This window comes from Mirounga leonina, unplaced genomic scaffold (assembly GCF_011800145.1).
Source record: "Mirounga leonina isolate KUSES-001 unplaced genomic scaffold, KU_Mleo_1.0 Mir_82, whole genome shotgun sequence".
Lineage (NCBI taxonomy): Eukaryota > Metazoa > Chordata > Mammalia > Carnivora > Phocidae > Mirounga > Mirounga leonina.
Window position 1 is genome coordinate 50,488,642 of NW_023270825.1, and position 27,129 is coordinate 50,515,770.

The window sequence follows — 27,129 nt, forward strand, 5'->3', positions numbered from 1 at the left end:
ATCTCAGTTGATGGAAAGTCCATTCTTTCAGTTCCTTAGACCAAAAACACTTGTAGTCGAGCTTGATTCTTCTCTTCCTCTCACACTGCTCATCTAATCAACCAGGAAATCTTCTTACATCTATTCTCAAAATTCTCCAGAAAATTGATTAGATTTTAATAATGACTTTTCAAATAGAAGAGTTACTCATGGGACACATGGTAGAATGTGGTAAAAGGGCCAAAAAAGAATAAGCATGTTTGACTGTCATATGTCATCATTCAAATTTAAGCACTCTTTCTATTTTTAGGAAAAGCCTATGCTCCAGAATTCTATTACGATACCTACAATCCTGTGTGGCAGAACAGACATCGTGTTTATTCTTACAGTCTACAGTGGACACAAATGAATCCTGATGCAGTAGATCGGATTGTTGCATACCGATTGGGTATTAGGCAGGTGAGAAATTTAACTGGTGCCTTTTTTTTAATTTTTGTGGTTTCTGTGAAAACCTTGTTATTATGATATGTTGCTATAAATTTTTAATCATTTTGCATAAATTCCAAATTATATTTTCCCATGTGAAAGATAATTGTGCTCTACATAGAATTGTTCCAAACTATTCACAAATGTTTGGAATTAACTTTTGCGTTTTCTACTGGGACAGGAGACCTTTTAAAGTGCCATCCTTTGAGTCTTCTGAAACCCTTCACCAGAAGATGTGACATAGAAATTACATTGTATTCTTGTTATGAAAGAAACTTATTTAAGATGTGCTCACACTTACCTGTGCTACATAATTCTTTGTCTTGTTTCCTAAGGAGCTAGAAGTCTTACTTATTTTTAATCGAAGGGTTTCAAAGTATAGAGAGAGGATGTTTTAAGAGTGAATTTAATGTATCTGAAGAATAGAAATATTTTAGTAAATGAACAGAAACAATCAACAATGTTTTCCTAAGGTAGCTGAAGATTATGGGTTTTGTGAAAATAGATCTTTTCAAATGAACCACCGTTAAGCCCTGCTATCCTTTGTTGGTGCAAATGATATTTTTGAAATTTAAATGTAGGTCTTTACATTGTTTCCTAATACATAGTATATTATCTGGGGTGACTGTTTCTACATAACAAAACATTTTCGAAGAGTTATTTGATTCCCTCAAAACTTTGTATTATCCACAGGTTTGTAAAGTGTTGTTTTCCACTTCCTTAGTGAAATCACAGAATAGCATTTTGAGTTTCCACAGTAAAAAGGACAAAATTTGCTTGGAGAAAGATTGATCAACCATCAGTAATCCACTCTGTTGTATTATCATAAAACTAGTCTTTTTCTACCATGTTCAAGAAGTTATAATAAAAGGCTATGTAAGATACATCATTCAAATTAAGATACATTGTTGGTCCAATATTCTTGTCCTTGCCTAATAAGCAAAAACAAAACAAAACAAAACAAAACTCCTTTCTAGTGAATACATCCTGGTATTTGATAATTACTACTTTCTTATCTAAGTATCCACAGATTGCTGATATAGCAGACAAGAGTGGATCATTGAGAAACTTTCTTTTTATCCCTCTTTTACTTCAGTTCCTAAGGAAATCTGAGTAAATCCTAAATCCATATAAAAATTGTTTGTTCTATTTGTTCTAATTTGATGATCATTTTCCCTGATAGAGAAAATATAAACAAGAAAGATTAGCAGTTCTTTCTCCCTCAGCTGGTGGACTTATCTTTTTTTTTTTTTTTTTAACTGAACACAGCTAACATTTTTAGATCTTTCATATTTGGAGTTTCTTAGAACATTCTTGACTTTAGACACATCAACTCATTTTCTAAGTCCTTACCACTTGATTTAGTCATTCACATTCATCTTGTATTATCTATATTTTGAAATACCTAAGAACTGAATACCAAATTGTTATTTATAAAATTAAATTATTTTCATTAGGTGTCTTTTCCTTTTTTCTGGTTATAGCTTTATTTGCAATGATAGAGTCAGGATTTCATCTTTGGTTTCTCACTTTCTTCTTCTGGTATATTTTCTTAGAGTATCTGGGTAATGGCCCATTGCTCCCTGTAAACTGAAAAGCTGCCTGTTTTTCGGTCTGCAGAATTTTCCCACCTCTGCTCATCGTTCCCTTTTTTTGCTCTCACGTTCCTCAAAACTTTCATTCCCAATGTCTCCACCTTCTCTCTAAGGCAAACTTAGCAGAAAAGTAGTTACCAGTAGAATCTTCCCCCCCAAATACATTTTTAGTAGAATTAGACTTCCTCCTAAGAGGGATCCAGCTAACTGAAGCCCTTCCTTGTCATCCACATCTTGTACTCATTACTAATACTTTCTGTATTATGTTTCGCTACGATCACTACACTATTTTCCAATGGCAGTTTCTTCTTTCTAGATTTTTCCTCTCCTACATTAGCATCTCCTATAAATTCCTATCTTTATGTTTCTGGATCATAAAACTAGTATATAACTCCCTGATATGCAATGACACACATTTCCCAGTCGCTGTGTTGTTCCTTGTGAACAAATTAGATAATTTCCCCCTACTTTGCTACTTTAGAATAAATTATATATGTGTGCCTATGTGTGTATAATTTTCCCTATGTTTTTCTAAAAGTATGAATTCCAGACATACTTGGCTTCCAATTCTCGCCAGTCTAGCCTCATAATTTTTTTAGCTAGATACCCTTGAGCTGGTTTCTGAACATACCCAAGCCTAGGTTCCTACCCTGTAAATTGAAGATAATGATACCTCTTGGCCAATTGCATGTGGGGTGGAATATATTCCACACTTGCCCCACAGGCCAGCTTCCCCTGTTCAGGGCACTCCTTACATGAACATCTGTGGCAATTCTTACACTCATTCACCGGAGTTGTGTGAGGACTTAAAAAAAAAAAGTGCATTTTGAGACCTTAACACATCTACTGTTCTTTAGTTTTATTCGGTATAGCCATATATCCTAGGCCTAAGTATTATTCCAAGCCATGATTTTCACAGAATAATTTCCGGACATTTTTGTCCCTGTATTTTATTTTCATTTCAAACCTGTTGTCCTCCGTAATATCCATTTTACGGATTCACATTTTTCTGTTCCACCTTGAGTCTTAGTTTAAAGCCTTCTTGATCAGATCAATAAGGTTTGCTGCTAATACCATTCTTTCCAAGTTTGTGAGATTCATGCCATCCACTAGAGGAAAACATACTTCTGGTTGTTATAAGCCATGGTCAGGAAAACAATTCCTGTCTCTCACACAATTTTTGAAGCTAACTCATTCCTTGCCAAGCATTCCTTCTGGGTTTCTTTATTCTTAGGATTTTCTTTTATATTTAGAAATAAGTGTTATTTTTTCCTAGGGTGCTTTTTTATAATGTTCTATTTTAATTGGTAATTTTACTCAGATACTGTGTCATGCCGTGGGAGAGAAAATTTGCTATATACTTTGGGGAGATCTCAATAAAGAATAATGGCCTCGTGCAGTTCTGCCAATGTAAATAGGAAGGCGGCGTTTGTAGAACAGAAAGAGTGTGTATATCCACTTGTCTTTGCACCACTACCACGTTCTTTACACTTAAACCTTACACGAAAAGTCTTTACATGCAAAATAGCCTCAAAGACAACATTTCTTTTGAAAAATCTCCTTATACACCAAAGCTTAGGATGATAGGGCAAAAGCATCCTAGATACAATGAAAGTGATAGAGTTCTTTTAAGAGTATTCCCCCTGCTTAATAATATGAAACAAAAGTGTTAGTGTAAAATAAAGTTATTTCTTCTATACTATCTTAGAAAATTTAGATTTCTTCTTTCTCAGGCATGTACGTTTAGATACCAAATTTTTAAAGATACAATCAGATACCAGCATTTAAAAAAATCACTCGAATTCTGATCTGATGATCACTGTAATGAAGATTTTATATTACATACAAATGGCTTTTTTCATCTCCCAAGCTATCTCAGAATCTTGAATCAAGAGCTTTTGAATATAATCACTGTAACTCGGATGATATTTAAATAAACAGTGTTAGGAATGTACCCTCAGCAATAAGTTTAAAAAATAGATGTTCTTCGGGCGCCTGGGTGGCTCAGATGGTTAAGCGTCTGCCTTCAGCTCAGGTCATGATCCCAGGGTCCTGGGATCGAGTCCCACATCGGGCTCCCTGCTCCTTGGGAGCCTGCTTCTCTCTCTCTCTCTCTCTCTCTCATGAATAAATAAATAAAATCTTTTAAAAAAATGGATGTTCTTCCCTAATAATTAATATTTATGCCTTTGATTATGAGACCAACTTTTCTTCAAGGGATTATTAATAATTTATGTCACATATTTCCTATTTTTAAAGACTTATTACTTTAGCCTATATTTTTATCTTGAGCCTATATATCTAAATAATTTCTTCTATCCACAAAATATGTAGATTATCTAGTGCAGTGCACCTTCCCCTTTTATACTGAACATGGATTTAATTAGGCAGTACATTTCTGTATTAGATGAAGTCTGAAAAACGAATTTGATTTTTTAAAATTAATGGCAAATTCAGTTCTAGAAAGCCCTATTTCGTTTTTAAGCCAGAAACTGTTAGAAACCTTGTTATCTATTCTTAAATTAAGGTGATAAAATCACTGCTGTGTTATTAAACCCCCCGCTGGATGGAGTTGGTGGACGGAACCCAGCATTTCTCCAGCTTTCTGTTAAAGTTGGTTGATTACTTCAATTCAGCTATTTGGTCTATATTTAAATATGATGAGGAAAGTTCTCTTCATATTTGAGTATTGGCTTATATACTGTTCTTAGAAGTTGTTGCAGTATATTTAAAAAAAAAGGACCGGCATTCTGGAGGCACTGTTTTAAAAGACTTAAAAAGAGAACAAATGTATCATGTGAAATCAAAAATATTAATGTGTGGGAAAAAAGCTTTCTCAAAATCTTAATGTCCTTAATTTATAATTTTTAGGCTCAACTAAGCAATTGTTTAATCTCCTTAGACAGCTACTAGCCTCCAAGTATTTGCTTCATTTGTTGCTTAACAGGAAAGAAAAAAGGTTATTTGAATGTGTGTTTTCCTTGGTATCTAAGGAATTAAGAAACAAGCAAAACTGTTTCTGACTCATCTGAATATACCATAAACAACATAAACATTATTTGGCTACATTTGAAACATACACGACTATAGTTTCTAATAATAAAGAATTTGAGTTTTATATAGTTTCTTTTTTATACTCTGCCATAGAGATGCACAATGAATGTGGCTTTTTGACTGCCCCCTTTAGAAAGTAGGAAGTTTTACTGAATAAAATAAAATTGCCACTGTTCCTGTCCTTTTGAGTTATGACATATTAAAATGCTTAGAATTATCATATTCATTTGATCACACAGTCAGTCAATAAAACTTTAAGTAAATTAATCCTACAGTGATTACCAGGAGTTCAAGAAGGAAGCATTGCCCTTAGAGTCTTGTTAAAGCAAGTGCTGTCATAAGAATATGTACAAAATGGGCGCCTGGGTGGCTCAGATGGTTAAGCGTCTGCCTTCGGCTCAGGTCATGATCTCAGGGTCCTGGGATCGAGTTCCGCATCGGGCTCCCTGCTCCTTGGGAGCCTGCTTCTCCCTCTGCCTCTCTCTCTCTCTCTCTCTGTCTCTCATGAATAAATAAATAAAAATTAAAAAAAAAAGAATATGTACAAAATGCCACAAAAACAAGTATAGGAGTGGTTAGTACTGCAGGGTAGTGGGGTTAAGAGACGTGATCACCAGGGTAGAGACTGGTTTGTTAGTTTTTATAGGTTTATACTCAAATTTTTTCATAAATAGTAATCATTAATAATGACTAATCAGAAATCACTAATTGCAAATATACTTTTTGTTACCAATTTTGGTTTGGTCTTTGTACATGTGACTATAGTGACTGAGCCATAGTTTATTTTTCCTTCCATTTAAAACATTTTTTGTTATTTTATTAAGTAATTTGTTATTTTTTTTAGTAAAGGTTTCATGTTATAGTAGATGATAATAATTAAAAATTTAGAAATGTATTACATACACAAATGACCATATGTGTGACATTGTGGTTATTAATATTGTTAAGTACTAATTTAATGTGTTTATAGAAGCAGAAAATTTTAAGGAACAGGCAGTATGATTGGTTAGTCCTGAGGGATGACTTTTTATGCTTTAGCAACTTGTATAAGGAAAGTACTGGCAGTCTGCAGATACTGAAGTAAGTGAGATTAGAGTAATGTACACGATTGACTGAAGCCGATTGGATAGATTTCGTTGAGAGATGTTTGGAGGAACCATTTGACATAGGGCATTTAATGCCAGCCCAGGGAAGTCTGTGGAGAATTGATGGATAATCTGGATTCATTGTATAGTCTTAAATCATGAATAAAATGACATCTTTTGTAGATTAATCTGATCATATCATATATAGCATAATTAAATGATATTACAGTAGAGGCAGAGAAAAGATTAGGCACTTTTGAAGGAAGGTTGAGTAAGATTTAGATTAGAGTCATGAAGGGGGAAAGAAAGAAAAATTGAATTAAGAAAATGTTGAAATGGGCAGAACTTGAATATTGATTTAATTTTTGAGAAATGATTTTTGAAAGTACAGTGACCTTTGTTCTCTACCATTTACTTCAATCTCTTTAGTGAATGTTCTGGAAATCATCAAATATATAGATGAAGAAGAGAACAGTCAAGAGAGAGAAAGGTAGAGAAGCCATTTTGTTAATGGTCTCTTTTGCTGTGGAAAAGAAATAAGCCATAAGCCAGTTCATAAAAAGTGGTTATCTCCATCTTCCAAATCAAGGACACCGCACATATACTCTTCATTCATTCCCATAAATACTAACTTCACAATGTATTTACTAGGAGGAATAAATACAATAAATTTGAGAGACCCTGATGAGCCATGGGCCTTTGATGTTGAAAGGCTTTGTGAAATAGGAGTACTCTTTCTTGGAGAATTCCAACTACTTTCTGAAGACTTTTCTGAGTCTGTGGCCCTTTGTACAGATTTCATTTTGTGTAGTAATACTGCTCAGGAAAATTAATATTTTCCTTTTTCTTGACCCTGAATGTAGTGGAAAATGAGCAACCTCAAAGAGACTTTTGGAGTGAAAGAGTGTTAAATTATTGACAAAAGTAAGATATTGAATCAAAGTTTGCAAGAATGCTCAGATTTTTAAATTGGACTTGTTAAATTTGAATATAGTGAACATAAACCAAATAAAGGGAGCCTGGTTAGGAATTTGAGTGAATACTTCCCTTCGAATATGTAAGCTCACAGGTCAGAAGCATTAGACACAAGAACTGAAGGTAGCAAAAATGTCGAGACATAAATTTACTGCATGAACACAGCAAGGATAGAAGTTCCAGTGAAAAAGAAATAACTATGAGGTAGAAAAATCTGCTGTGTCATGGAAACTAAGGGAAGAATATGTGAATGTGTGTGTGGTGGGAGGGGTGGTATTTGTACTTTCAAACACATTTTAAAAGTTTAAAAAGGCCGAAAGTTAAAAAATACTGACAAACCAGTGTTGCTTTTTTAAGGTAATTAAGTTAAGAGGGTGATGAAAAAAAATGTAGATAGGTTTAATATTATTCCAAGGTCAACTGATTACAAGTCAAATTAAATTTCCCAGAGCCTATCCAGACTGTCCATTTGAATCAGTAATTTTATTGAGAAGAGAAGACCGATATATTTCTTTGGATAAAAGAACACTTCTTAAATGTCTAAATTGTATCTCTTACAGTCTGTAAATACATGGTTATTATGGATTCCAAGAATTTGCTCCAAATCAAAGAAACTATCCAATAGACATATATATGTATAATATATATATAATATAGTATGTGCTATTATATACATTAAATTCAGAGTCTTAAATGACTAGGATTATAAAGTTCAGTGGAAAGCATGCATTCATTTAACTACTTTTTTTTTAAGATTGATTTATTTATTTTAGAGCGAGAACACGGGGAGGGGAAGGCAGAGGGAGAGAGAGAATTTCAAGCAGTAGAGCCTGATATGGGGCTCTATTTCATGACCCTGAGATCATGACCCAAGCTGAAATCAAGAGTCAGATGCTTAACTGACTGAGCCACTGAGGCACCCCTTCACCTACTTTTAAGGGAAAAAAATACCAAAACTTGAAATGGAGAATGGAGTTTGGATTAAGAGTCTTTTTTTAATTAAGCTTTTTATTTTAATTATAGTGTAGTTAATATACAGTGTTATGTTAGTTTCTGGTGTACAATGTAGTGATTCAACACTTCCGTACAACACCCAGTGCTCATCACAAGTGCACTCCTTAATCCCCATTCACCAATTTTACCCCTCTGATAACCATTAGTTTATTCTCTATAATTAAGAGTCTGTTTCTTATTTCTCTCTCTCTCTCTCTCTCTTTTCTTCCTTTGCTCATTTGTTTTGTTTCTTAAATTCCACATGAGTGAAATCATGTGGGTATTTGTCTTTCTCTGACTGACTTACTTCACTTAGCATTATACTGTCTAGCTCCATCCATATCATTGCAAAGGCAAGATTTCATTCTTTGTTATGGCTGAGTAATATTCCATTGTGCATATCTATATCTATATCTATCTATATATACATATACCACCTCTTCTTTATCCATTCATCTATCGATAGACACTTGGGCTTCATTTTCTTTTTTTCATGCTTCAACACTATGCAAGGTGTTTGTTTGAATTCAGATTCATATATGGATTTATACTCTATATTTGTACTTTCTGTACTATGTTAATAAACTGAACACACTGTTTTCTTTGTGTTATAGCAGTTGTTTTCAAATTTGAGTATGCATCAGAATCACCTATAGTGCTTGGGAAAATAGTTGCTGGGCCTTACCTCCACAGTTTCTGATTTAGTGGATCTGGGGTATGGCCCACGTGTTTGTATTCTTAACAACTTCCTGTGTGATCTTGATAAAGCTGTTTCAGGGCTGTACTTTGAGAACCACTGTTTTATATTGTCATTCTATATTGAAGAGACTAAGATCAGATTCCATTTTCATCTTTTGACATTTTCTTATTAACATTCCTATATGATCTCAGTATAAAAAGAATGGATAAATGTTCTTTCAAGCACAGTGCTTGGCATATGCTGTTCAACACCATTTGCAGAATGAATGAATTTGAAATTTACATTTTATAATGAGTACAGTGAGTTCCAACCAGAGATGTATCCTCTTCTTATGCTTGGATTGATGCATTTCTAAGACCAGTGATTATTAAAATATTGTTCTCAGTCCACAGTTGATCTTGTAGTTTTACCTGGTATACAGAGAACTCAGATGCAAATGTTTATTTCTTCTGGGCAAGATATACACACGTTCCTTAGGCTTATATTTGTGTATATTTCCAAGGATTTTTTACAAGAAACCTATCCAATGAGGTATTAACAGTTACTTAGTTATGGTATATGTAAACTAAAATTTAATTTGGTAGTTTCCTAGTGACTAACTCAGTGCTTCACCAAGGATTGTGACCACTTTGAAACACTATTACAATTCCTAAGTGATCATTCCCTCAAATTTCAAGAATGAATGATTGTCAGAGTTGTCTTGAATTGATAACCATTTTCTATTACTTCTTTTCATTTTTAATTATAAATTACCATCATTTTCAGTTTATTTTAGTTTTAGGTTGTCTGAAAATGTGGAGTCATACATATTTTTATACTATTTTCATAACAAAAACCTGATTACTTTTCAACAGTTAAAATATTTTAACTAAAGTGGCTGGAACAATATTTACCTTTGAATAATAAATGCTGAACATGACAGATTTCAAAAAAATTACATAATATCTACTGCTTTACCATTGCTTGATAATAGATTGCCTGGTTTTCCAAGTTTCTGTCCTCGGTTTCAAAAAGTTCAAACAAGAAGTGCAAAATATCATAAAGTGTTTAGGTTGCTTTAGGGGACTCCAAATTCTGGAAACCATTTTTGAAGAGATAGAGAATGATGTTGAGTAAGAATCTGAAGACAATAGTTTGAGTAGCACGGTCATTTCCTATTCTCACCAGCTGTTCTTAAAGTATGTATACCATACAGCCTGATACTATTGTAGGTGCCCTATATATACTGCCATATTTAATTCTTTAATCGACCACAATGAGGTAGATATAACTGTTAATCTATGTTAAGGATGAAGAAAGGATGGGGTTAAGTAACTCACCCAAGACCTCAGAGTTAAATCAAAGGTGAAACTGGGATTTGAACCCAAGCTGTCTGGCTTGGAGCCTGACAAGTGTAATTCAGCTGAATATTACCTGAGCCTTGTGTCTTTTTCTTTCTTTTTCTTCTGTTTCTTCTTTCCTCTCCCTTCTCCTTCTTCTTCATTTTTTAATGGTAGACTTTCACCTTGTTTTCTAACTTCTCTTGTAATAATTTCTTATTGAAATTTAATACCTCTTTTTTATTAACTTTAGTTGTTATTCATATTTTAATTTAAATTATATACTTCTGTATTTATATTTCTATGCCTACATAATTGAATATTATATTTTTATTCCTTTAATCTTTTCCATATTTGAGGATACATCTGCTTTTCCACTTACAGTGTCTATATTTTATACAAACCTTTCTGACTTTGGAAATCTCTTCCTCGATTTGTTATTTTATAATTATTCAATTATGGCATGATATGAATACCTCCTTTTGCTTTTTTAATGGTAAATGAGGAAGAAATAAAACAATTGTTTGGTTTCAGAATAAATAAAATATAAATTAGAAAAATATGCCAATGTAATACTAAATACCAAAAATTCCTGTGAAATTAGTATCACTCGTTTAGGTGCAGAAATAATCTTACAAATGTTAAGCTATATACCCATGTTCTGCAGAGAGAGAGGTCCTTGGGGAACTGGAATATTAGCCTTGTTTGTCTAATTCTGAAAACTCTTTTCTTAACTTCTATACTTCTCTGCTCTGAAACTCTGTGTGCATCTATGAATCATTAGAATGGAAAGCGATGGGATTTGGTTGGAAAGGAGATTGGATAGGCAGCCCAGAGCTCTATCATGAAAAGCTATCAATGTCTGCTCACCTCTTACTGCTCCTTCTACACACAAATACAATATTTATAAATTTATAAATTAAAATACCATACAAGAATAGCATGTTTGCTGTGCCTTAAATAATGAGACTAGACAAAATAGGGTTAGGCTTTATTGTAAATGAATGCTTAAATCTACACTCTGTATCTCATGTCAATTTATAAAGAGGTCACTCATAAGGAAGAAGCATTCTTTCATGTAATCAACAAAGTGTGTACTTAAACTGAGATTACACATGAAGGACTCTGCCAAGAATTTGAGTTGCCAAAGGGGTGAGGATGGGTAGGTGGGAGGATAATTCTTGTCCTCAGGTGAGAGATAACCAAGCAGTCAATTATGATACAGTTTTATAGGTATGATAATAGGTGTGGATATGAAGTATTGTGGGAAAACACTGGAGGGGAATCTAAGATAACTTTCAGAGGTGAGGAATGCTGGCAGAAATAACAGTAAACTTACATGGGAAGGGTGAATAGAAGTTACCCAGATCAAGGGATATGGAGGGAATTAACACATGCCTGGATAAAAGCCAGCATAGTAAACTTAGAGAACTGAAAATAAAGCGATATATCTGGACCATAATGCAAAAGAGAAGGAGAAGATCAAGCCGGACATATGAGGGACCAAGGACACGAAGGGCCATATGAACTGGTCCAAAGAAGTTAGATTTACCTTGAGAGAAGTGGGGAGACACCAAAAGAGCCAAAATAGAGGAGTCAAATGATCACTACTGTGGTACAAAATTCAGAAGGGACAGCAGAGAATAAAAGCTGTTGTTTTATTTCAAATGATATATAACTACCCACATCAGTGCTGCTGCTTTGGTGATTGGAGAGAAATAGATGTGGCAACATCAGGAGGATTTGATGATTAAATGTAGGTTGGGGGAAAGAAGGAAGCAAAAAGGCAGAGATGAAGAAAATGTTCACTACTTATGTGCTTGTTGTCTTTTGAAAATCTTATGTCAAAACATGAATATTTGTTTCTCATTTCAATATGTTAAGAAAATATTCTTAAATGAACTGCTATTGAGATGAATGTTGAGCATATATTTAATGTAATGTTTTCAAGGAAATGTAAAATGGTAAAATTTAAAAACAAAATCTGAAGGAAGTTTCATGTTATAATGTAAAATAACTTTAATGTATCCCTGCAACTCTTTTTTTTTAATGTTCTAAAATTTATTCTCAGAGACTCCTGTCTTAGCAAAATGACACAATAAAAAATTCATGGGAAGTTTTCTTATATTTAATAAGCAGCTCCTCTGCTTTGGGAAGCTAATTTTGAACATACGTATGCTTATGCTCATGGTATAAGGTGTTGCAATAATAGGTCTTCAAAAAAGAAAAAAATCTGAATAGTCACACTTAAAACATATATTTTCTTTTACTTTATACTGTCTCCTCTATAATTTTATATTATCCTTTCTTTAGAAAGTATCTTAGTGCCCCACAGATATTGGTGTACTAGGTTAAGTGCTTCCATATATTAACACAAAATGATTTATATAGTATCAATCATTTTTTGAAGGGGGCATGTTGAAGCATGTACCAGCTCCTAAATCTTACTCTTGAAAGAGACATATATCACTTCTGCTCATTTTTCCTTGACCAAAGAAAACCCTATGACTTGATCTGAAGTCAACAGGGCAAATAAGTGCTATCCTATGTACTTGCAAAGATAAAAGAAAATATTTGTGAAAAGCATGAATTACTACCCAGATTTGCCTTTCTAGTCAGCAGTATTTGATTGAATATATTAATAATACCATTTGATTTTCTGATGAAACTATAACCTCAGAGAGATCTACTTAAGTTTACTTCTAAAATATTAAAAGAATGAGTACAGATTTTATTATTTGAAGTTGTACCATTTAGTTCAAAATAATGAAAGTGTAAAGAATTCAAAGGGGCTCAATAAATGTGTTTTGAGTGACTGAGTCAATAAATAAATGTTGAAATAAATGCCCCTGTGTACATATGATCTGTGTAAAAGAACATTAAAATCTGAAACATGCTCCTGTATATAACTCATCAGGGCCTTAATATTCTTTGATTATTCTTTTGTAATTAGAGGTTACATACTGTTATATATACATGGAATAAGAAGAGAACGAGACAGAAAATATCCATGAACTCATGAAGCTCATATTCTCATAGAGAGCAGACAAAAAATATATATAAATGAATAGATGGAATAATTTCAGAAAGTGATTAATGCTATGCAACAAAGCAGAGATAGAAGAAAAACTGGTATCATTAAAATTCATTCTGTATTCATAGAATCTGATGAAAATCTGAGAAGGGAGCAAAAGTCTTATCTTTACTTTTCCCACACGACATCATTTTGAGACAATTTTCAAATCATGTTCATAGGAAGGGGACTTATAGTTCAATCTGGAGGAAAGAAGGAATCTAAATTTGAATAATCAAGTACACTAGCTAAAATGAAACAATAATAATTTCTGCATTCATTTGTTATTTAAGTTTTTCTTAAAAACTAAATGAGGTAAGGTAAATGACCCCAAAACTCAGTGGCTACATTCATAACTCTTAATTATATTCAGGGATATGAAATAAGTCTGAGTTGGAATATAGTTTAAATCTATATATTTTGAGGACATATAGTGACTGGTCAGTCTGTAAAAGCCCGTTGACAATTAGCAAGATAAGTCACTTGCATAAGAACAAATTGCCAACTAAGAGGAATATATGAGGTTCTAAGAGCCATTATCATAAGGACAAGAAATCCTGCTTCCAAAGGCATTGATGCTCCTAATGTTTCAATTGTAACTGCATTTGCTTACTTATTTAAATATGTATTTTATGGGACACCTGGGTGGCTCAGTCAGTTAAGCATCAGACTCTTGATTTCAGCTCAGGTCACAATCTCAGTCAGGGTCAGGAGGTGGAGCCCTGGTCAGGCTCTGTGCTGGGCGTGGAGCCTGCTGAAGATTCTCTCTGCCCCACCCCTACAGCCCCTCCTTCTCATGCATGCTGTCTCTCTCTCTAAAAGAAAAAAAGAAAAAGACATATTTTGAATTTTGTATTCCAATAGTCACAATTTTTAAATTGGGATAGAATGTTCCTAAGTAGCTCCAAAAAGCTGACTAGAGGGTCAAGTTGATAAGAGATAGGTGACCAAAAATAAAACTGGGAAGGGAGGAGTTGCCCAGGGCAGCATGCTTACCACTAAGAAATCAAGAACTAAAGCCTTAGCTCTTTGCCCCTTCCAGACTGCTCTATATTGCAAAACGCCTTTTTTTTTTTTTTAGCCTTTTGTTTCTGAAATTCTGGATGATGTTTTTTAGTGCTCTGAATTTCTAGCCCATATTTTTAAATAAGCACCAGGAATGGGAATGTTAAGGATCATTCTGACTTTATTGCTAATAAAAGGATAGATGATATGTGTGGCTTTATTTCATATTTTGTTTTATTGCTAAGAGTGGTATGATGATTGTGGGGGTTGTTTGTAAGACGTTAGGGTAACATGATGTTGCCTGGAACTCTTCCTGTTTCCTTTATATTGGTATTCAATACCTTATGGCTGAGGAAAGGATGTGCTTCCCTCCCTGAGCTAACGAGAAGTCAGAGACAGCCCTAACAACATACTCAGTAAAAGTTCCTTACCTTGTGAAACTTTCCTTTTCTTTAGAGAGAAATCCTGTACACAAATAAACAGCTATTATGATTTCAGGTAGAAAAAAATCAGGAAGAGTGGTGGAATGCAGTGAGACCATGGAGTAAACAGTGATCCTTGTGCTGTAAGAAATAGTGTGGTCGGGGAACCCCTTTCTTAGGAGTTGACATTTCAGTACAGACATAAATGAAGTCAAGAGATAGGAGCCACAAAATAATTAAGCTAAGAGATTAAAGCACCTCATAAGTATATCAAAGGAAATTATATATATATATATATAGTTATATTACATTGCATACTATATATATATAGTTATATTATATAACTATTTATATATATTATATATATAGTTATATTACATTGCTATATATATATAGCTATATATAGTTATATTACATTGCTATATATATATAGCTATATATATATAGTTATATTACATTGCTATATATATAGCTATATATATAGTTATATTATATAACTATTATATATATTATATATATATAGTTATATTACATTGCATACTATATATATATATAGTTATATTACATTTAGTTTTGTGGGCACCAGATCTTCCAATGTCTATTTGACAAATAGAGTACTCCATTACAAGAAATAGTGGAGATCCAAATTAAAAATTTTTAATGTGAATCTGATCATTATAATAATGCAAAGGCCAATAGGAAAGAATTGGGCATTTTGCTAATTAGAAGTGTGATTAGCAGATGTTTTTATATTGTAAGGAGAAGGGAACTGATAAGACACTGGTTATGTGGGAGAGGACAGTGCAGAGCCCACAATGGATTTGCTAGAAACTAGGACAAGCAAAGAACGAAACTTTGTTTGTAATTGAGATTGCTCAATGAGAGACAGTTGGTAATTAATCTAGGTGTTGGGCTTGAGTTTTTATTAGCTATCTGTCAGTAAATCTAAGTAATGACACAACATTTTGTCAGGATGGGCAAAATGCCTTCCTTCTGATCCAGGAAATAAGACATATCTTCCCACTGAGTAACCAAATCAATAATGAATTCAATAAATACTAGTCTGGACTGTGAGAATATTACAGTGTCTCAAAAAAAGAAAATCCCTTCCCTTCGTGGAGTTGCATTATAAAGAATAAATTAACCCATTGTCAGACAGTCGCAAAGAGCAATGAGTTCTAGCTAACAAATAGCAAGTAAATATATACTATAACTCACATCAAACCTAGAATAGTGAAATCTTCCTGATCCTAAACAGAACATGTATTCACAACGTAATAATCTTTTTCATTGTTTTACTAAAAAAGGGCCATGATAGGTTTTATTTTACAAAACAAAAACAGCAAGGCCCAACTTTTCTATCAATATCCAGATTGATTTAGCATATATGAAACTTTTGCTTTATCTCTCACAAAACGGAAGAGTAACTTTGGTCCCAATTATTACTTCTTTTTTGAAATATCTAGAGGATTATAAATTTAGGGGCACATAGTAAGCACTCAGTAAATATTAGTTCTTATTATTTTAAAGAAAGATTCATCTCATTTTAAGATAACTGAATTTAAGCACTCATTTTGGGGGAACAAATTGTCCTGCAGATAAAATGAATGAGATTTTCTCAAAGGCAAGAAAAATGTTCTTTTCTGAACTACATTTCTCCTTCCACCTGCTATTCTGTAGGGCAACATCTAGCTCAGGGCAGCCTGTACTAAATGCCCAATCCTAATCAATGACTTATGCCCCTTTTATAGAATGGCCTTAATATGTCATTGTTTAAAAATAAGAAAAGTTTCATGAATTATATTAATGTAACATAATGCTTTTTACCCTTTTAGCAATTTTATTTATATATCTATGCATACTTTCAGTGCCCATTATCTAACTGTTGACTGTCAAGGATTTACATCTACTTCAGTTATTTCTATAATTACTAAGTTTAACTATGGTTCCTGGCTAAAGAGGGGGCTTTGTTTTGTTTTGTTCTAGTTATCTGATTTTCAAAGAATTCAACAAACATGTTTTTTTTTTCTTGTTGTCATGATGAATTGAACTGCATGCTTATGAATGTTCCATTTTTTTTTTTTGTCACTGGCTGATCAGTTATATTGTTAAAAGGAACTATCAACAAAGAAATTGTGGTTTCACTATATTTTAATACCATTTTGTATAACAAGATAATAACTTGATAAATTTTAATGTTTCAGAAGTATTTTACATTCCCTTATTTCAATTTACTTTCATTTGTTTCTATTTCCAATTTGTGTGTGGTTTAGTGTGCATATGCATAATGACACAGACTGGTGTCATTAATCATGAATGAGATAGTTTGCTTGCAACCTCAAAAGAATATAAATAAAAGTGTAAAATGGAATTTAGAAACATGAATATATTTGCCAAGTAAAAATATAAAACATGGTTTTATTTGTGCTTATGCAAATATTAATACTAAGTATTTTGACATGCAATTTTAGACATCCCACCTGCTCAAAAACAACTTTCTCAATCTTGAGATTGCACCACTGGGAATTGCTTTGAATATCTGAAATCTTTTCTGTCATTATTAGTCTTTTGTATAAAGTGAGTCAGTCCTCCAGAGAAGGTGAAATTTTGGACTTTTCATCTAAGTTAAAGACTTAGCAACTTGTAATAATGAAATAGGAAATGGTCTTATGAAAATGAAATGAGGTGAAGGATAATCATCTAGGTGTAGAGTCTTCTAAGACATTAAAAATGTGTCTGATTGTCTGTTTTGCATAAAGCTTTCCCTGCATGTTCCATTAATATTGTTTTATCAAAGCCATGAACGTCTTTATGCCTTCCCATAGCTGCAGAGATCCACATTTATTTCCAGTGGTCCCACATAGATTACCCTAGTAATACCACTTCAAAGACTAGGACACAGTCTTCCAAAGGTGCAAGTGTGAAATTTTTAAGAAGCAAGGATACGGACACTCTGAAGTTAGATGTATTGAAGGAGAACTTACCTGAATCCAAAGTTTCTAGTCATTTCATGTTGTGAGTTTAAGAATTTTTTAAGAACTATATATGCTATTCTTTATTCATGTGCCCCTATTTCTTTAAAAGAAAACATGCTGATGTGAACACTAAAACATGTTAGCTTGTGTATTAGAGACATCAAAAAGATTTGATGAAATTAAATGGCTCAAATATTAATTTTCTCAAATATTCTTAATGTGTTTGAAAACTCATGAATACTTCCATTTTGGATTGCTCATCTGAGAATTGTATTAGGCTCCGAAAAGTACTTAGTCTGCTTCACTTACACTCTGGATGTCTATAAAATTCTTTTATAGATTAGATCCAAGTTTTTAAATTAACACTTTAGTAATAATGCCAGTGTCAATAATAATAGCAATGCTGAGATTTTAAATAAAATATTTCAAAGAAAATTTCGTAGTTTTTATAAATTGCCCTATTTTTTAACAAATGTATATTTTGAAACCACTCTCGTTTATAAAGTGATTCTAATTGACTCAACACTGTTAAAAATCTTATTCTTCTTTTTATGTTAACATAAAATTCCTTACAAGTTAATATAATGTGGTCTTTTATAATGTGGTCTATATTTGACAATTCTAGTTAGATGAACACAAAAAATAGTAGTCAAGAGATTGCTATATACAGAGGTATTTAATATAATTTCAACTTCAAAAAACCGTTGCTTGAAAACCAGATCATTGTAATAAATGATCAAGTACTGTTAAGTTAATGAGCAAAGCCACAACCCTAGATAGAGCAGGATTTCTCTGTGGCAGAGTGAGACGAGCACTCCAATATGACATATAATGCAAGTAATGTAATAGGCACATTAGACTAACAGTAAGTTCAACTAGGTTTTGTTGGAAAATAAGTAAATCATATTGGCTGTCTTACACAGTGGCTCTATAATGGAGGTGAAGAAAGGAAATACTTTCTTTGATTGGAAACAGAAATAAGATTATAAGGTTCCTGAGGTCAAGTCTAAAACTGGACATTTTAGTCAAGATTAGAAAATAAAACTTTTGAAGTATGCAAATAAAATTTATTGTTTTGGAGTAGTAACAAGGCAAGGAATATAACCAGCTATCAATTTTGTCTATAAAAGCTACACTAGGCTAACTCTGCCCTAACACTAAAATTAAGAATGTATTTCTCAACATTAAAAAACTATAATTTTCGGGCGCCTGGGTGGCTCAGTTGGTTAAGCGACTGCCTTCGGCTCAGGTCATGATCCTGGAGTCCCAGGATCAAGTCCTGCATCGGGCTCCCTGCTCGGCAGGGAGTCTGCTTCTCTCTCTGACCCTCCCCACTCTCATGTGCTCTCTCTCATTCTCTCACTCTCAAATAAATAAATAAAAATCTTTAAAAAAAAAAACCCTATAATTTTCATTTTCTGGTAAAATCTATTACAAAGGGGAAATAAGATTGTAAAAGCAAAAAGAGAAACACTGATTAATCTGTATATTTAAGTAGGTCTGTGGATTCTCAGTGCCTTATAGATTGCAACAAATGAGGTATTACCGTACAAAGTAGTGTAAATCTTAAGAAAATGCATGTTTTCTCTCCTATAAAAGACAAGATAACATTACCTTGAACCTAAAGCAGATACTTAGTCATTATTAGTTGATAGTATGAGGATATTATGGCCATATATGAAGCAATAAAGACAGACAAAGAGTGAGAAGAAACCCTTGTTGTAACTCTTCTATTATATATTTTCTGTATCAACACAATGCAGTTGTTTTGAAAACAAAACAAAACAAAACAAGGCTCACTTGTAGAAAAATTCATTTTAGCATAGCAAAAATGCTAGTATTTTGGAAGATAGTTCTTCCCCCCAACCAGTATAATTTCTATGTATTCAAACATATGTTGGAAAAAGGTAAAAGCATATTTGGGAATAAGACAAAAAAGTACATCCTGTATATAGTTTTTCCATGTAGACTGAGGGAGGAAGGAAATGTATCTGGAAAGAGGTAGAAGGTCGAGTTCCATAAATCTGTAAAGTTTCATCTCTTTTTAAAAGAGATCCAAGCAAACTATGATAAAACATTAAGTTCATTTTATCAGTAATAATGTGGGTAATTTTTTATATATTCTGTGTAGTTTTGGCAATATAACATTTTTCATAGCTTTAACTATTTTCAAATTTAAATGCTTCTGTGGTTCAGATGTTTGGTTTTGTTGTCACACAGTCTAATTAATGACTTTCATGAACTTGCAGCAAATGTTCAGCCAGCTCAATGATTAATAGAATGGAAAAGCTAATAGCGGATTATGATATAGTGTTAATAGTGCATCCCATGTACAGAATTAGATATTCCACAGTGTTCAAATACTGCTGAGGAAGCTGCAGCCCTCAATTTCTTCATTGTGTCCAAATACAAATAACTAATTGGTATGAAAATAGAAACAGAAACCAAGTAACCAGATTTAAGTATTCAATCCGTAACCATCCTGGAGCCTTTCACGTTTAAGACATTCAACTCCATTGGATGCCTTTTCTCTCCTAAATTTCTGATGAACAAATCTTGTCAAGTAATGCCCTTCGGTTTTTATGATAAAATTCTAGTAATATGTGTGAGCTACAGAGAGCTTCAAAAACTATCATTTTTAAATAACTATATAAAAGAACAAATGCAACAAAAAGTTCTACTTGAAATAGAAGAAAAACTATAAAAAAGCACTTCATGTTTCCACCAAGTCTAAGAGGTTCATGTGGGGTCATGGGTATACTGTTGTAATGCTGATGAACTGACAAACTGTATTCTAAATAATGTAGAATTTTTCTTTTACTGTAATTTTCGTGAGATTCCTTGTTCATTATTCAACTTTCCTGAGTTATTTGTCTTATCACACTTACTACTTTCCGATATATTATTATTTCATTATCATTTAGTATTGTTTCCCACAGCCAAAATGTTAGCTTTGTGAAAGCTGGGAATTTTTCTATTATTCTTATTCCTGTTGTTGTTATTGTTAATTTTTTTTATTGGTCATTCCTGGTGTCTAAATAAGGGATACTATATATCTCAGTCTAGTTAAGTTCCTGACACATAGTATGCATTCAATAATTTTTTTTTAGTAAATTAATGATGGCACATGATAAAAATTCCACTGTTTAGGGGCGCCTGGGTGGCTCAGTTGTTAAGCATCTGCCTTTGGCTCAGGTCATGATCCATGATCCCAGGATCCTGGGATCGAGCCCCGCATCGGGCTCCCTGCTTAGCAGGAAGCCTGCTTCTCCCTCTTCCACTCCCCCTGCTTGTGTTTCCTCTCTCGCTGTCTCTCTCTCTGTCAAATAAATAAATAAAATCTTTAAAAAAAAATTCCACTGTTTATCACTTATGTGGATATTGAGAAGTAAAAAGCAAAAAGTAATAATTCAAATATTAACTTTTTCAAAATCAAGATCTGGGTGACACTGTTTAAAAAATGAACTAAAGCTAATTTAAAAATAGTAATGTCTCTTTATATGAAGACATTGTACTACTTCTACATTTGCATATGGTTTACATAAAACCCTTTCTTGTAAAGCAATGGAAAAGAGAAAAAAATAGTTAAGTCATCCTTATATATCCCATGAGAAGGGGGAATGAAAGAATAAACTCATCAATGACTCTGGATTTGGACCACAGTAGCAATTGTATGCCTTATGAAGTTGTTGCTGAAAACTACAGAATCCCAAGCAACATTGTTCGTGGCGATGAATGATTAAGATCATTGCACAAGCCACAGTTTACTTCCAGGCTTAGCCATAGTTCTTCTATTATGGGTATTAAAGAGGGCACGTATTGCATGGAGCCCTGGGTGTTATACGCAAACAATGAACCATGGAACACTACATCAAAAACTAATGATGTAATGTATGGTGATTAACATAACATAATAAAATTAAATTAAAAAAAAAAAAAGATTGCCATCCAAGATGGTCCAGGAAAGCTCCAGCCTTGGCCACAGGCTCAGTTCTCCATTTTTAAGCTCTAGCAGCGAGCCTGGTCATTAAAGGAAAGGGAAGGTGTAAGCATGGCTTTCTGAAGTGTTTGGGAAAGCTAGAGACAATTACAGATTGTTGAAATAGCATTTAAAATGGTAAAGTATGGAATAAGAGATTTTGGTCTATTTTATTCATTGTGTTATCCCCAATGCCTAGAATTAGGGCATATAGCTGTGGTACGGTACTAAGTTATTGCACACGGATTGATTCATTGTGCAATAATTTAGCTGGACATTAATTCTAGGGTTTTTTTTTTTTTCCTTTCCTTACAGTTTAAAAATATTGCTTCATTGTCTTTTTTATGCACTGGTGCTATTGAGGAGCATGATGCTAATGTGATTTTCCATCTTTTATCGTTGAATATCCCCTGCTTGCTGGAGGCTTCCAACGTTTTCTTTTTCTTTGGTATTTTTAAGTTTTACTATAACAAGTTAAAGTGTGTTTGTGTGCGTGTCTTTTTCACACCCTTATGTATACCTTCAGTAGTTTCAAAGTCTTTTCAATATGAAGTCATTTTAAATTTAAAAGGAAAAACTTTTATTTTGAAATAATTATAGATTCATGAGAGGTTACACAGAAACATATAGGGAAGTTCCATGAACCACTCCTCCAGCCCACTGCCAAGCCATAGTCTCACACAAATAGAATATATTGTCAAAACCAAGAAATTGACATTGGTACAGTCCATGGAGTTTAATGAGAATTCACCAGTTATGCAGCCACTCATTTGCCTCTCAGTGAAAACTTTTTCACTCTTATTCTGGAAATGCTTTGTCATATATAATTATTATCTTAGAGAAAGAATAGGGAAGAAAGAAAATACTCAGGTTACCAATCTGCCTGCAACTGTTGTTATCCATTCCCAACCTGTTATACCTGGTGTGATTAATTTTTGGCTTCTCAGCAGAAAAAGCCTGAATAGTGTTCAATCCATAACAATGGTCAGGGACAGGAGAGAAAACAAATTATGTGCTAAGCTATCTCTTCTTTGTGACATGACCCTTTTTCCATTAGGGTCTGTAGTTTCCACTCAGGTCCATTAATCAATCTCTTACTTTCATGGTGTTTCCAGGGTTGGGTTTGGAGAGAGGCAAGAATCCTGTTAAATTTCCTTTCTATGGAGAACAGCATTATTGACTACTAAATGCTACCTTTGCTTAATTTGGCCTAAAATTTATACCATGTTCTAATATTTTTGTTGATGCTATCTGACTAATTAAAATGATTGACATTCTTTGTATGAATTACTTGGGTGACCTTGATGTAACATTTCTTTTTCCTGCCAAACCTCTATCCCCCCATTCAGTCTTACGATCTTACTCTAAAATATTTGCTTTTAATCTTTCTTTCCCAACCTCCATATATTTTCTTTAAAAGAGCCACTATATCATATGTGATTGCCATTACTTTACATTATTTATCAAGTACCAAAGAACATGTCAATGAATAATGTTCCTGGAGTTTTGGTTTTACCTCTTTAGACCTACTCATTTGATAAATCTACACTCGCATGCTCATTTGCCTCTCAACCATAACATGTCTAAATCCTGACCTTCTGTCTGAAGCCTGGTCTTCCTCTAGTGTCCCCATTACACTGAATAGTTTCATCATCCATCCCATTGCTCAAGCCAGAGAGAAACTGGGAATAATTCTTGACTCTTACCTATATTTCATTTCCATATCCAGGTCACCCAGTTTCCATCAATTTTATCTCTTGAATATCCCTCAAATCCTTTTACCTTTATACAACTCTTCCGTGATCACTAAGTCCAATTTCTTGCCAGAGAAATTACCAGAGCGTCTTATTGAATAAACTCTTGCCTCCTCCAAGTTGTTTTCCATAATTAACCATACATTTTTAATTGCTAATATTTTTCTTTTTGATTATCCAAAGTCTTCCAAATATATTAAGAATTCTGTCATATACTTTGGAAATATTCTTCCATGTAATTATCTTCTCATTTAAATGTTGTTTTTATGGTGCATATTTTTAAAATTTTTATACAACTGAATTTTTCCATCTTACGGTTTCTGAATTTGAAGTGTTCTTGGAAAAGCCTAGCACAACTCAAGGAGGTAAACAAAATCTAAAATGTTTACCTCTAATAGTTTTGTGGTTTTATTTTTTGCTTTAAAATTAGGATCTAAATTCCACATATGAGTGAAATCATATGGTATTTGTCTTTCTCTGACTGACTTATTTCACTTAGCAGAATACTCTCTAGTTCCATCCACATCATTGCAAATTAAGAAACAAAACAGATGAATATAGGGGAAAAACAATAAAAGAGAGAGGCAAACCGTAAAAGAGACTCTTAACTATAGAGAACAAACTGAGTGTTGCTGGAGGGAGATGGGTGGGGGGGATGGGCTAAATGGAGGGCACTTGCGATGAGCACTGGGTGTTGGATGTAAGTGATAAATCACTAAATTCTACACTTGAAACTAATACTACCCTGTTAACTAACTGGAATTCAAATAAAAACTTGAAGCAAACAAAAAAGAAAAATAAATAAAATTAAGCTCTAGCTGTAATTTAGGTAGGTAAATTTTCCTATTAAAGAAAATGGATAAAGATGATTACAGTCTCCAAAATAGGCCAGATCCCGATGTTAATCATGTTATGCATCCCCAACTTATAACTACACATTTTTCAGTGATAATTAAATTAATCTCTCTCGCTGTATCCTTTCCACATACATACCACTTGCCTCTCAGTAACACTCGTAGGAGGACCAGCAGATGTAATTATTATTGTATTAGCTAACACATATGTAATGTTTACTTGTGTTAAACATTGTTTTGAGTGCTTTACATCTATTAACACTTAACACTTATAATCCCCCCAACATCTCAATAAACCAGTTACTAGTTTCGATTTTAAGCTCTATGAAGAACAAGGATTCTGTCTCATTTGTTTGAGTAATAGGCTCTCGATAGATGGCTTTGAATGAGAATTAATCAATGATATTATGCAACATTTTCCATTAAAATAAAATATAATTGATATTTGTGATTGAAAATGCAGTTTTGGGTTGCCTGGGTGACTTCACTCGGTTAACCATCTGCCTTCAGCTCAGGTCATGATCCCGGGGTCCTGGGATCCAGTCCTGCATAGGGCTCCTTTCTCAGCAGGGAGCTGCCTTCTCCCTCTGCCTGCTGCTCCCCCTGCTTGTGCTCTCTCTTTTTATCTCTCTCTGACAAATAAAGAAAATCTTAAAAAAAAAGAAAGAAAATGCAGTTTCAAAATGTCCGATAGCCTCAGTATACACCTTTGCATAACATATTGCTTTACTGTTTTCAAAAGTAATATTTTAAGAACATTTTGATGATTAAGACATCTTTCTGGAAATTGACAGGAATGCAGGGCATAGATGTGAGGATGATATCAAGTGTAAATAATATTTAAGCATAGGCATTCTTCAGTAGACATTGATATTAGATTTTAAGCTTAATAAATACAAATAAAATATATTAATAAGGAGTAATAATCGAAATATGGATTCCACCTATGGATAAATAGAGATATTATGAGTTTTCTGGAAAATCATTTAAATGTACTTATTATGTAATAAGACATTGATTGCTTTAATTATCAATTTATTTTGTGTCATTTTGGGGGTCACTTAAGTAGCATTTCTTTAAACAAAAGATTGCTGATAAACTGCCAATATTTACTAAGGACAGTTATAGAATAATTTCAGTAATTGTCTTTTTTCTAAAATTGGAATCAGGGATGCCTGGGTAGCTCATTGGTTAAGCGTCTGCCTTTGGCTCAGGTCATGATCCTAGGGTCCTGGGATCAAGACCCACATAGGGTCCCCTGCTCAACAGGGAGCCTGCTTCTCCATCTGCCTGAAGCTCCCACTGGATGTGCTGCTCTTTCTCTCTCTTTCTCTCTCTCTCTCTGACAAATAAATGAAATCTTAAAAAAAAAATCTTTAAAATTGGAATCAGTTTTTGTGTTATAGAAAACACATATATCTAGCTAACCATCTATAGTTGGTGGCATTTCTTTTAGAATGAGGTACATCTTGGCTTCTAAAAATGCTCCTTTTAAGTGTGATATGTAAAAAGAAGTATAAAGATGTGATTATATGGCAATATGACACATCTTTAGTTTAACTTCTAAGAACTTACATATTTTGATACTTTACCTTTAATAAGAAAACTTTGTCACTGGAACTGTGTGATACATTCAAAGTTCTAATACAACATTGTAGTATATTAGATTATTGTTCATTGAAAGTTTATTTCTCCCCAGTCCTAGTCTTTGGAAAGAGTATATCCTATACTCACAGATGTGGAACTTGGTTATGTGATTTACCTTTGTCATGGTGGAATATATGTAAAAATGATAGAGGCTAGTTCTAAGCACAGTCATTAAAAGACCTTGCAAAATTCTACTCACCCTCCAAAACCATCTGACTTCATCAATGAGAAAACCTGCCTTAGGTAGTTTGGTGATCCAAGAAGGGTAAGAGACATGTGGGGCTGACCTGAATTCAACCCATGACTGGAAGCAAGCCCAGTTAGGCCAAGCTTAAATAATCTAAAACCCAACCAACCTATAGATGTACAAGCAAGGAATAAATGCTTATTGTTTTATGACATTAAGAATTTCTGGTTATTTGTTAAACAGCATTGTTGTGCAATAACTAGATGAAACAAACATACTTTTACTTTTTTTACCTTGATATTGATATATTGATATATCTTAAATGGCAATTCTGCAAAGTGAATCTTTGATAGAAAGCAGTGCTAACAAAGCCATATTCTAATTTATTAAAAATATCCACAGACCTGTACCTCTGAAACAAGTAATACATTATATGTTTAAAAAAAAAGATAGTAGTAAGGGAAAAATGAAGGGGGGGGAATCGGAGGGGGAGACAAACCATGAGAGACAATGGACTCTGAAAAACAAACTGAGGGTTCTAGAGGGGAGGTGGGTGGGAGGAAGGGTTAGCCTGGTGATGGGTATTAAAGAGGGCACGTTCTGCATGGAGCACTGGGTGTTATATGCAAACAATGAATCATGGAACACTACATCAAAAACTAATGATGTAATGTATGGTGATTAATATAACATAATAAAATTTAAAAAATGTCCAGAAAATTTTATGTTACAGTTTTACATTGAGTAAACTCAACAGTCTGTTTTTTTTTCCCTTAAGATATATAGAAAAAGAAACAAATTGTTGGTATCTCTAGTAATTAAGATTATGTTTAGCTGTATACAACTAAAAAGACCAAAATAAATAGGAGCCTAAATGAGATATATGCTTATTTCCCTCTCACAAAGAATCAGTTCGAACATGGGCAGTCCAGTGTTGATGCCTGCTCCACAGTATCATTAGAGACCAAGGTTATAGCTTTCTTTTTCACTATTGGAGGACATGACCTTCATGCTTGAGGCTACCCAATGATCTAAGGTAGCTGCTAT

The 27,129-nt window shown here is 33.5% G+C and overlaps 1 protein-coding gene across 1 annotated transcript in view; it reads left to right on the top strand.

Moving 5' to 3' along the window:
* MDGA2 (MAM domain containing glycosylphosphatidylinositol anchor 2) overlaps positions 1–27,129 on the top strand; it is a 797,493-nt gene that overhangs the window by 706,295 nt on the left and 64,069 nt on the right. Inside the window, exon 10 of the mRNA XM_034992713.1 lies at positions 290–438. Within this exon, the coding sequence (XP_034848604.1) occupies positions 290–438 (149 nt within the window). The remainder of the gene's footprint in view (positions 1–289; positions 439–27,129) is intronic.